This window comes from Magallana gigas, chromosome 1 (assembly GCF_963853765.1).
Source record: "Magallana gigas chromosome 1, xbMagGiga1.1, whole genome shotgun sequence".
Classification (NCBI taxonomy): Eukaryota; Metazoa; Mollusca; class Bivalvia; order Ostreida; family Ostreidae; genus Magallana; species Magallana gigas.
This window is the reverse complement of record NC_088853.1, coordinates 57,972,144-57,984,144: the sequence shown is the minus strand read 5'-3', so window position 1 is coordinate 57,984,144 and position 12,001 is coordinate 57,972,144. Positions and strand designations below refer to the sequence as shown.

At 35.2% G+C, this 12,001-nt stretch overlaps 2 protein-coding genes across 2 annotated transcripts; both read right to left on the bottom strand.

Moving 5' to 3' along the window:
* Nucleotides 1-1,164: 1,164 nt before the first annotated feature.
* On the bottom strand, nt 1,165-8,785 carry LOC117685616 (uncharacterized). The gene is made up of 8 exons (XM_066086988.1): nt 8,535-8,785; nt 8,193-8,316; nt 7,724-7,850; nt 7,020-7,144; nt 5,374-5,569; nt 5,187-5,237; nt 4,340-4,381; nt 1,165-2,973 (listed from the first exon to the last, which is right to left on the bottom strand). Exons 1-8 carry the CDS (start codon nt 8,783-8,785, stop codon nt 2,759-2,761), a joined length of 1,131 nt encoding a protein of 376 aa, XP_065943060.1. The 3' UTR covers nt 1,165-2,758.
* A 1,653-nt stretch (nt 8,786-10,438) lies between these two features.
* LOC136276085 (uncharacterized) lies at nt 10,439-11,797 on the bottom strand. Its single transcript, XM_066086980.1, has one exon. The coding sequence runs from the start codon at nt 11,795-11,797 to the stop codon at nt 10,439-10,441; it is 1,359 nt and encodes a 452-aa protein (XP_065943052.1).
* Between the last annotated feature and the right edge of the window lie 204 nt (nt 11,798-12,001).

Genomic DNA, 12,001 nt, shown 5'->3' with positions numbered 1-12,001 from the left:
CTTTTTCAATGATCTGATTTCCAATACTCTTGTGGGCAACAGCGGCTGCCACACGAAAAGATGTGCTCTCTGATCCACCAAATAACACATTTTTTGGTTTTTTACACGCCACAATTCTGTTTAAATTTTCATTGGCTTGTGTACTCCCTAGATTGGATAGTTTGGTTGCATTCTTTGCCAATTCACTAAGGACATGTTGCAATTCATTACGAAAATTCTCATCCGTTAGATATTTTCCAAACGGCAAGTGTTAAGGTTTGTAGTTTTCTGGGTCTTGCAAATTATTGCACCACTTCATGTCACACTCCTTATGATCTCCAAAGACATGGGATGGAATGATTTCCAAATTTTTCTGTAAGACACTTGTGTCATTGTTTGATTTTACAGCGTATGTAAAACATTTCAATAAATGTTGGATTGATTTAGGGCCTAAGAGGGGGTATTTCTTCTCTTTCTTCATTTCATATATTTTACTTGCTAGGTTTTTTTTGTATGGTTAAAATCAGAACCATAAAGCAATTAAATGTGTAACAAACTATAAGTGTAAAAAACCTTTAAATTTATTTGTTTTCTACCACATTATACAACTATCAAACATACAACCGTAATATTGTCATCAAATCATTTTGATATCAAATTTTACAACAAATCTGCTATCTATTACAGGTTTTCTTATTCTAAACAAGGAAGACACCAGAGAAAATTGAGGTCTGCCATCCCGTCAAAATTTTTTGAACCCCTACAGTATTACATTATTTATGAGACTTAGATTTCAAAAGAAGCTGTTGTTTGTTCGAGCCACTTCAAAAAAGATGATTTTAAATGGACTCCAGTGAGGAAAACTCTCAGACCAAGCAGTGTTCCATCGTTATTTAACTGGAGCAAGGAGTCAACCCAAAGGAGACAGATCATTAAAACTCCACTCCCCCAGAAACGTGATGCTGGATACTTTGTGATTAGAAAAGCTTACATTAGCCTTTGGTTAATGTGACTAAAGAAAATCCCAAGTTGCACTAAATTTCACTACATCATATCAAATGTTCAACAGTGTAACAAAAATTTCTCCAAACAAGTTCCATTACTAAGTCACAAAAACATTCTCGGACTGATTCATCCAGGTGTTATATTTATAGTGTACAACCAACATGGCTGCACAGCGACAGAAAACAAACTTCAAAAAGATGTGGGGGAAATTTATTTTAAAGTAATGATTAGTCTTTATATTTAGGGTTAATGTTAAGTATTTTGATATATTTTATGTCTCAAGTAAAGCTACAACTAATTTCTTTTGAATAAATGGAAACAGCTGATTTGATCAAACACAGTTTTGCCATTTAGCAGGAGAAAAATCAACAAGAGGCTAATTTGAATGGGTTGGCCGGGGTACAGGAAACAAACATTTTTTTCTAGGCCTTATGGAAAACAAAAATGAAAAAAGCAAGTTGATCCTCTCTGATCTTAGTTCTTGTGTCATACAATAAAAAAAAAAAACCACGAGGCCCATGGGCCACAACACTCACCTGAGCAACTGGCTAAAAGCAAAAATCAGTTCAGTTCTTGTCTTGAAATATACTAGTAAAAGTGGATTCAGAGAAAAAAGGGGAGGGGGTATTTGAACAAACTTAAATCTATACTTCCTGGGGATGCTTTTAAATTAATATGATACAAAATGACTTTGTTGTTAATAAGATGAAAATATTTATTGATATAGCCTTTATAATCCTGTGTATAACTTTAATCCACTTTTAATGGCTCCTCTTTTCTCCTGGTTGGTCAATGGAACAAATTTAAATCTACATTACTTTTTTCAATGCTTTATAATGATGATCAATGATAGCTTTGTTCTTGTTAAAAATTTTCACAATTTTCCCTATGTATTCCTACATATTACCTTGATCACCCATTGTGGCCCCACTCAACCTCTACAGATAAAGATTTGAACAAACTTAAATCTACACTACCCAAGGATGCCTCCATATAAATGATATGATATGAACAATAAGAGCTTTGGTGTTCTCAAGAAGAAGAATTTTAAAGAATGTTCTATGAATTCCTTCTTAAAAAAATTTATATCTCATTATGGCTCCATCTTTGCCCAAGGGGTCATGATTCGAGCAAACTTGAATCTAAACTACAAGAGGACTCTGACCAATCATGGCTTTGCTGTTCTTAAAAAGATTTTTAAAAATGTTCCTATGTATTTCCTATGTGAAACTCAGATTCCCAATTGTGGCCCCCCTTTATCGTGGGGGGTCATGATTTGAACTACATCAAATGTACACTACCAGAGGATACTATCATTTAACTATGACCAATCACAGCTTTCCTGTTCTTGCGAAGAAGATTTTTCCTATATATGTCTATGTTAAATTTTGATAACCCATGCTACCCCCAGGAGTCATGATTTCAACAAACTTGAATCTACATTTCCTGAGGATGCTTCCACTTGAGTTTCAGCTTTCCAGGCCCAGTGGTTCTTGAGATGAAAATCTTTAACATATGCCATTAATTTTTTACTAATTCATAGTTATCTCCCTTTGGAATAGGGCCCTTCATTTAAACAAATTTGAACCCCCTTCACCTAAGGATACTTTTTGGCAAGTTTGGTGGAAATTGACTCATTGGTTCTTGAGAACAAGGTTAAAATGTGAAAAGTTTACTACTACAACGACAGCTACGACAAATAACAAACAAATTTTGATCTGAAAAGCTCACTTGAACCTTCTGCTCAGGTGAGCTAAACATTGTATAAGCTACTTCATACTTGAATCTTGACTAACATATTGGAAACTTTTTTTTTCAAGGTTTCCCATTTTCTCTTAAAAATTGTTCCACCATTTTCTTTGCTTTTTTTAAGAGCATTAAGGCAATGCTCCCTTGAGGGGCATTTCTTTTGAAAATGTCCCTCAAAATAACGAGAGAAGTATTTCTTTATCTCCTCTTCTTCAGCTGGAGACCATCTGACTCTTTCAGCTAAAAAGAAAGAAACATCAGAATATTTGTTTCACAACAGAATAGACATGGAGTTGCATTGTAAAATCTCACAGCTTTTATGTGTATTTCAAACTTCTGACCAAAATTATGCTTAGAAAATTTCGTTTTCCATTGTCTGAGTATTTAACCATTATAAGCATCCATCACTCCATTTTCAATGCAAAAATATATGTTAAAAAATATAAGAAAAAATGAGCAAGCTCATTTACCCCACACTCCCCTAAAAGTTGACAATGCAACAATGACACTGTGCACTTTAAATATACTGGGTATGTAAAATTCAAAAAGGGCATTATTTGCAAGAATTCATCACATTAAAACTCCATGTCCAACAAATGACAATTTACACATTTAAATAATTAATGGAAACAAATTTATGATGTAGCCACATAAAATTGTTAATATTGGCAAAGCACTTATTTCACGTTTCACGTGAGAGGGGGGGGGGGGGGGGGGCTTGTGTACTTCTATCCTACAAAAAAATCTCTGTGTGTGTTGAATTGTGAACATTCTGTTATCAAAATCAATAGGGTCTTTTAAGGACATAAAATATTTCGCATAAAATTTTATTAGGAGAGCTGATTACAGTAGATTTCCTTATATATACCTAGCTGGAAATTCAAAACTCTAAGGACAAAAATAATGGAATCGGAATTTTCTGGCAATATGCACATCTATACACTGTATCCTAAATATTTGCAAAGATTAACAAAATTCTGCGCAATGGTTTAAAAGGAGTTGTGCTGACAAAAATACAGGACTGACTGATTGACGTACAGGTCAAAAACATTATACTTCACACAACTTGTTGTATTAGGTATAATTAGGCAGAAAAAGCATGTTCAAATACAAGTACTTACATTTCTTAGCCTTTTTTCTAAACACTGTAAATTCGTCTTCAATGTCAATGTCTTGAAAAAGAAAGTATATGATATAAGGAGCATTAATATAAGATGCATACTTGAAAGATGCTGTCATAATCAGCTTATTTTTATTGTACAATGGTAATTTTGAAGTTTTACACACACACACAAAACCCCAATTGTTTTGTCCATTTCGCTTGGGGCACATATATCAATAATCTAGATCCTAAAAATGCTTTAAAATAGACTTTACATTCCATGTTGTATACATGAAAATAAAGTAAGGGATTCATGATGAATCACACATCAAGAAGTGTTGTTTTTAATGAGGTACCAAAAACAAATCACAAATACAGTGATATGTTTACTGCAAATAATGTAAACCGTCATAGATGCTGTTCATGACAATACAATGAAAACGTTTCTTTCTAATTCCTGTCTTATTGACATTCGAGATAACCTAAGAATTAACATGTACATACCATCATCCACATTTTTCCCTTGATCAGCAGCATTTTCAGTGTCTGCAAAAACAACATGAATAACTAAATAACTGAATAACCAAATTAAATTTAATGAACACTGTAAACTGAGTATTTTATGCATCAATAAGATATCACTGAATTATAAACAACATATGCGCACCAATATTAATTGTCACAGACCACATGGATCAGTGTAACTTTTTTCATAACACTACTGAAAGCAATGCGTATCTTTAACTGTATAAATACCGGTATGGGGTCAAGAGGTCATAGATGTGCGTATATGTTTGGATAAACGTTTGACGTAAAAAAAAATTCTGTGACATCATAAAGGTTCGATGATACATTTCAGTGTATTACATACATGCCGTTGGGTTTGAAAAATAATGTATTTCAAACATTAAAAGTCACAATCAATAACCATGGAATTGGCTTATCTGTTAAATACAGGAGAGAGATAACTATCTATGCAGTCCACTTCTATTACATGAATAAAACCCAAAGTGCTAACACCAAATCCCTCATCCCAATTTCAAATTTAGGGGAGAAAAAATTATCATTGCTCATCAACATTGGTGGTATGAGTTGCCAAAAAAGATGGGTACCCCAAGAACTTGCAGTTGCTATAACTGATACAATGAGGAACATACAATTGATTGTTGCTATCTAAAAATCTAGTATCTCAAATACTATGATAGATATATGAAAATGATGTTATATCCAAATTGAAGTCTCAATAAGTCTACATGATATACCCTAATCATTGAAACAATCTTTAGGTATATTGCGACTTTTATCGGTCCGTTTGAGTTTGAGATACCAATGTTTGACTGGATATAATTACCTTGCTGTTCTTGATCTTGGTCTTGAATTTTTCTCTCAAGTGTTCCAAGTTCTACAATGAATGAACATTTTACAGCATATACTTTTAATGTATTTGCAAACTAACTAATCAATTTTTATCTAAATGTATTTGATCACTATGTGATTTCCTTTCAAAATTTTTAAAATGTTTTTAAAGTTTTTTTTACCGTCAAACTGAATCTCCGACAGCTTCTTGTTTTGGTATTTGCCAACAACGTTGAATTCCTGAATTAACATAAGCTTTGCAATGTCTAATCTCTCGATCATTCCAGATGTTTGTCTGAATACGAGGTCATGGACCTTCTGTGTATGGCCAAGGTGATTGCAGATATATTTCATCTCGGTGTCATTCAGATTAAGGGCCTAAACAGAAATTCAGAATTTTTCTTTGAACTAATTGAACTTTAAAATCCATCTTTTGCCAGGAAAAAAACAAGATGTGTTTGTGAAACACTATGCGCCCGGCGGCAACAAAGTTAAAAAAAATATATTTGTAGCATATTGATCACAGTCAAGGCCACAAGGTCATTGACCATGGTGTCATTTGAAAGAACTTAATCAGTGGAGTATGCATACTAAATATGAAGTCCCTATCTCCTATGGTTCAAAAGTTATGGCAAAAAGTGTAAAGAGCTATTTTTAGCATATAGGTCACAGTCAAGGTCACAAGATCATTGACCTTGCCGTCGTTTGAAAGGACTTTATCGGTGGAGTATGCATACCAAATATGAAGTCCCTATCTCCTATGCTTCAAAAGTTATGACAAACAGTGGAAAAAGCTATTTTCAGCATATAGGTCACAGTCAAGGTCACAAGGTCATTGACCATGGTGTCATTTGAAAGAACGTAATCGGTGGAGTAAGCATACCAAATATGTAGTCCCTATCTTCCATGGTTCAAAAGTTATGGCAAAAAGTGTAAAAAGCTATTTTTAGCATATAGGTCACAGTCAAGGTCACAAGATCATTGACCTTGCCATTGTTTGAAAGGACTTTATGGGTGGAGTATGCATACCAAATATGAAGTCCCTATCTCCTATGGTTCAAAAGTAATGACAAACAGTGGAAAAAGCTACTTTTAGCATATGTCACAGTCAAGGTCACAAGGTCATTAACCTTGATGTCATTTGAAAGTACTTTATTAGTGGAGTATGCATACTAAATATGAAGTCTCTATCTCTTATTGTTCAAAGTTATGGCGAAGGTTAAAGTTGACAACAGACAGACAGACAAACAGATAAACAGACAAACAGTCAGGACAAAAACAATATACGCCCGGGATCTATCGATCCGAGCGCATAAAAAGTAAGCTACATAATCTTAATTTTCTGGTTCTTGGGCATCTTTTTCTAAAACAGATGTGAGTAGGGGGCATTTTCTAAAATCATTTATCGGCTCTAAATTATATGGGAGGTATTTTTTAATACCCAAATTTTCTATATACAAAAATGAGACCAATTCTTTGTTCATGATATTCTTTCCATGTCAAAGTCCCATTATCCATTAATTGCTTCAATATCATTATGTAAAACTTGTAGGCATGATATTCAAATGTATTTTTTTTTTCATGAATTAACCAAGTCCCTTTGCAAGTGGCTACCAGAAGCAATGTTCGACTACTAAACTAAGAAAGAGTGAGGGTGGAATTTTTTTTTCAAGATTGGTTTCCACATTACCAAGTTTTCATTTTATCAAAAATACGATAAAATTTGGATTGAGGCTACCTCAACAGATGTGCAAAGGCTTGAGAACTATAATGCCAATTTTTTTCAGCTTTAATATTATAATTTTAAATTAACAAAAATTAAGCAAACCTGGGCAATTGTTGCAGTGTGTTTTCTCAAGTTGTTGGCATAGATTCTCTCTGGGAATCTCAATTCAACTTCACTTCTGAATTTCACTTGATCAAGTGATTCCCCTGCTCGAACAACAGTGCGACCTGTATAACCACACCAAACATGATCACAAACAAGTCTTACAATAAATAAACTTAATTTGGGTAAATACAAATAAAACATACAATGAAGCGCATTGAAGTGGTAAAATTTTTCGTTTGGATTGAACGTTTTCAGCTATCTTAAGACACGCCCATTTCTTTAGAAAGGAAAAATCGGTCAAATGATTCAATAGAACACCTGTAGAACAAGTATTCCATAAATATAATAGCCAATCAAATTGACGGTCTACATAAACGTGTTCAACTGATACATGTGTTATGCTTACTCCGGTAAACAAAATCATAATTATGTACATATTTGTTGCAATGCTTTTATTACAGAAGCGGAGACTTTATATATAGCTTTTTCGTATTTAAAAATATTCATGTCAGTGTAACTCATGTTGCTTGTTGCGGAAAATGGGGTGTCCTAAAACATTACGACGGCTATTTTTTTTTCTCGTTTCTAAATAAATGGGCGTGGTGTAATGTTATAATTGACGTTCAAAACATGACTCAGAATATTTCATCCAAATGGAAAATTTTACCACTTCAATGCGCTTCATTGCAGTTACCACTCACCGGTATTGGGAAACATGTAGTCATTCTCTGGTCGAATGCTTGCCCTTTGTCTGGCAACTGGGTCACTCAAATATTCCAGCACTTTGTTTGTTTCATTTGGGATTAAGACAGGTACACCCCTACCAGTCTGCATGAAAAAGATTGACAAGTTAGAAAACTCATGGTTCATTTGCTTATTAGAGATAATCTAAGGTAATGACAGTACATACATGTACTAGTTTTCATCAAAAAAGTTTTTACATGTATTGACCTCAAGTAATAAAAATTACATGTATTGTGCAAGTAATAATAATCAGTAAACTCAGAACACACATAGCTGAACTAACTACATTTTTAAGCAAGAGACATGATATAATTATTAATTAATTAATTATTAATTAGAAATGCTTATAAAGCAGATATTAGGATAGAAAAATGATTTTGCTACACATTTGAATTACATTCTCTGATAAACAAATCTAATACATACTTTGCCTCGTATTTCCACAAGATCTTGAGTTTTGAGAAGCATTTTCTCAAAATCTGTTAAGTTACTCCGCAGGGCCATGTTTGCTTCATCCACTGACATTGATCTGTTTTTGTAAGCTTCAATACTACAAAGGAAATATTATGAATAGTATTTTAAATTATTCAATATTTACTAAGCATTGGATTTCTAAAATCCAAGTTTAAAATAATCTTCACATAAGGCGTTAAACAATATGCATGATTCAAAATTTGTACTTAGGAAATAGATTTACCGATGACCTAAATTAAACAATTAAGTCAACATTCATTTTTAATTATCATACTATTGCTTAAAAGGTTTTACCTAAGGCATTCTAACTCTCCTGGTCTCCTTCTGTTGTACAAAAGTAACCTTGCCTCAGCAAGTACAACTGCTTCTCGAAAAACAATTTCATTGCTGTTGTTTGGTGTGAGGTATAAGTTCTTTATTTCCCTTACAAGATAAGCTGCTATTTTCTCTATATCAGATGGATCGGGGAGCTCTTTTCTCTTGTTGAAAAGCCTCACATCCAATGTAATTCTTGCCAGCTTTGTCACTTTCACGCTCCATTCCATTCTTAGCAATTGTAAAAATTCACTGGCCTCTGTTTTTGCTTTGTCATTACCCTCCTTGATTCCGATTCCTAATTTTGCATTTGCTAATCTACTTCAACCATAGCCTAGCTTAATTGCAGTGCTGGGATTTTTCAAGTCAGCATTTTCATCTTCTTCACAAGCTTTTACTGCACAAGACACAACTCTATCAAACTGTTTTGGGGCTATAAAATAGTGCATGGAAGCAGAGGGGATTTGCGAATCTTCTCTAAGAAGGGAAAGCAGCTTTGCCGCCAATCTCATTCTAAAACTTGTAAAGTTTTTTCTTCTAAGTTTGTTTCCAGCATTTTTCATAAGCCATATGTTACCTAAAACTGTGATAAGATGGTCTCCTTGAGCTATTTCAGTTGTCTTGTCTCTTATCATAGATGGGTAAACTTCTGTTTTTCACTTGGTTGACGCTGAGGAAGAAATTTTACCTGTCATAATTTTGGACTGAATAATAGCCGCGCCCTTTGAATCAATATTCTCTTGGATAGGACATGCGACCATGTGTTTTGTGATGTTTTCCAGGACAATCCATTCTTGACAATTCGGACATGGTCCGTAATCTTTGACATTGAATTGATTCGACTTTCTGCGTCTGGTCAGCAATATTTCCCCTTCTTCTGCGGCAAGAACTCTTTGATTATGACTGTTGTTTCCTTTGTTTCTAATCAGAGTTTGTAAGTTCTTTAAACGCTTCTTTAAGTTTGACCTATATTCATCATTTTCTTTTACTTTGTCTATCTGTTCTTTTAAGCCCAAGATCTCCTTCACCTCCTTTTCATTTCTATGCTTATGTTGAAGATGAGTTTGTATATTCGTCACCAATTTATAACAAAACATGCAAGAATGCACCGTATCATAAAGTCTACCATGTTTTGAATTGCTTGAATTCTGTTCATATTTCTTCGAATAAATCTTTGTATTTGTCTCATCAAAAATACATTTGTTTGGCAATATATTGCGTTTGAATGGAACACTTGATGTTAACAAATCTGGATTTTCACAATTGTCAGGAGCATGTTTGTCTGGAGCATGTTCTTCAGGAGCATGTTTGTCTGGAGCATGTTCTTCAGGAGCATGTTTGTCAGGAGCATGTTTGTCTGGAGCATGTTTGTCAGGAGCAGGAGTATCTTTTGGAAATTCCCATTCATCCGACACATCACTGTCGTCATCAACGCTTTCACAGTCAAAGTCTGGAATATACACTGATTCTCTATCACTGTCTGTTTCTCCAAATTCCTCCTCATCATCAGAAAAATTCATGTCAGCCAGCAGCAGTTTTTGACCCTTGGGTTTCAAAGATGTACACTGTCTGTACAAGGTTTCCCTGATAGGATTTACAGATTGATCATCAGATGCTGGCAAATCTGCTTCGAATGTAGCACTGAAAATCTGTGGTTGACAGTTAATACTTTGACAATGGTTTATTTCTGTACTTAAGATGCTGTCATCTGACCGAGCCTGATTGTCATGATTTTCAGTGGGTGAGTAAAGCCCTGTATTAATAGTGTTTCTGTAAATCTGTGTGTGGGTATCAAAACATTGATCAAATGCAGGCATTTTGACTTTAAGGGCCTTGCAAGGTTTAGGTAACAGAGACTTCTGTGGCATTTCACCAATGACCAGTTATGTACGAAGAGTGTCATAATTAATTTGACTGTTTTCACTGACTACAGAGGTTAAATAAGCTGACAACTCAGACATTGTGTAAGTTGTACAAGCTCCTAAGGGGATGAAAGTGTCAGATGATCGTTCCGCTGAGCTTCCAATGGTGATTTCACACGACGTACTTTCAACAGGAATAGCTGGACTGCTTGTTCTTTCAGTTGAATCAATTTCTGGAGTTGTCCAAATGGTTGGCGACATCTCCTCTGACAATGTGGCACCACGAATGCTAGAGGAAGTTTCTGTTGACACAGTTGCTGAGCTTATCATTCCAGGAGTCTTTTGTACAGTACCTGAATGCGGCACAGTTGCATCCTTAGACATCACCCCCATTTTTTTCATGCTTGCAACAGAGGACTGGACTGTCATACTTTCTTCACTGACTAAAGAGGTTGAATCTCCTGAGGGGATGAAAGTGTCAGATGATCGCTCCGCTGAGCTTCCAAAGGTGATTTCACACAACGTACTTTCAACCGGAATAGCTGGACTGCTTGTTCTTTCAGTTGAATCAATTTCTGGAGTCGCCCAAATGGTTGGAGACATCTCTTTTGACAATGTGGCACCACGAATGCTAGAGGAAGTTTCTGTTGACACAGTTGCTGAGCACATCATTCCAGAAGTTTCTTCTGCAGTACTCTTACAGGGCACAGTTGCATCCATGCTTGCAACAGAGGACTGGACTGTCATACTTTCTTCACTGACTAAAGAGGTTGAATCTCCTGAGGGGATGAAAGTGTCAGATGATAGCTCCTCTGAGCTTCCAAAGGTGATTTCACACGACGTACTTTTAAAAGGAATAGTTGAATTGCTTCTTGTTTCAGTTGAATCAATTTCTGGAGTTGTCCAAATGGTTGGCGACATCTCCTCTGACAATGTGGTACCAATAATGCTAGAGGAAGTTTCTGTTGACACAGTTGTTGAGCTTATCATTCCAGGAGTCTTTTGTACAGTACTTGAATGCGGCACAGTTGCATCCTTAGACATCACCCCCATTTTTTTCATGCTTGCAACAGAGGACTGGACTGTCATACTTTCTTCACTGACTAAAGAGGTTGAATCTCCTGAGGGGATGAAAGTGTCAGATGATCGCTCCGCTGAGCTTCCAAAGGTGATTTCACACAACGTACTTTCAACCGGAATAGCTGGACTGCTTGTTCTTTCAGTTGAATCAATTTCTGGAGTCGCCCAAATGGTTGGCGACATCTCCTCTGACAATGTGGCACCACGAATGCTAGATGAAGTTTCTGTTGACACAGTTGCTGAGCACACCATTCCAGAAGTTTCTTCTGCAGTTCTTGTACAGGGCACAGTTGCATCCATGCTTGCAACAGAGATATTACTATAAAATCATCCTGTTAGAAAAGGGACTAAAGATAATAAACATAAGAATATCCAGTGGAAAAATTGATTTTTATTTATATACAAGATCTACATGTATTATACTACACTGTCTAGATAGTTTGTATTATGACTCCTTTAAGCTGATTTTATCATACTTATTGTTCCTTAGGTGAGCGATGTGGC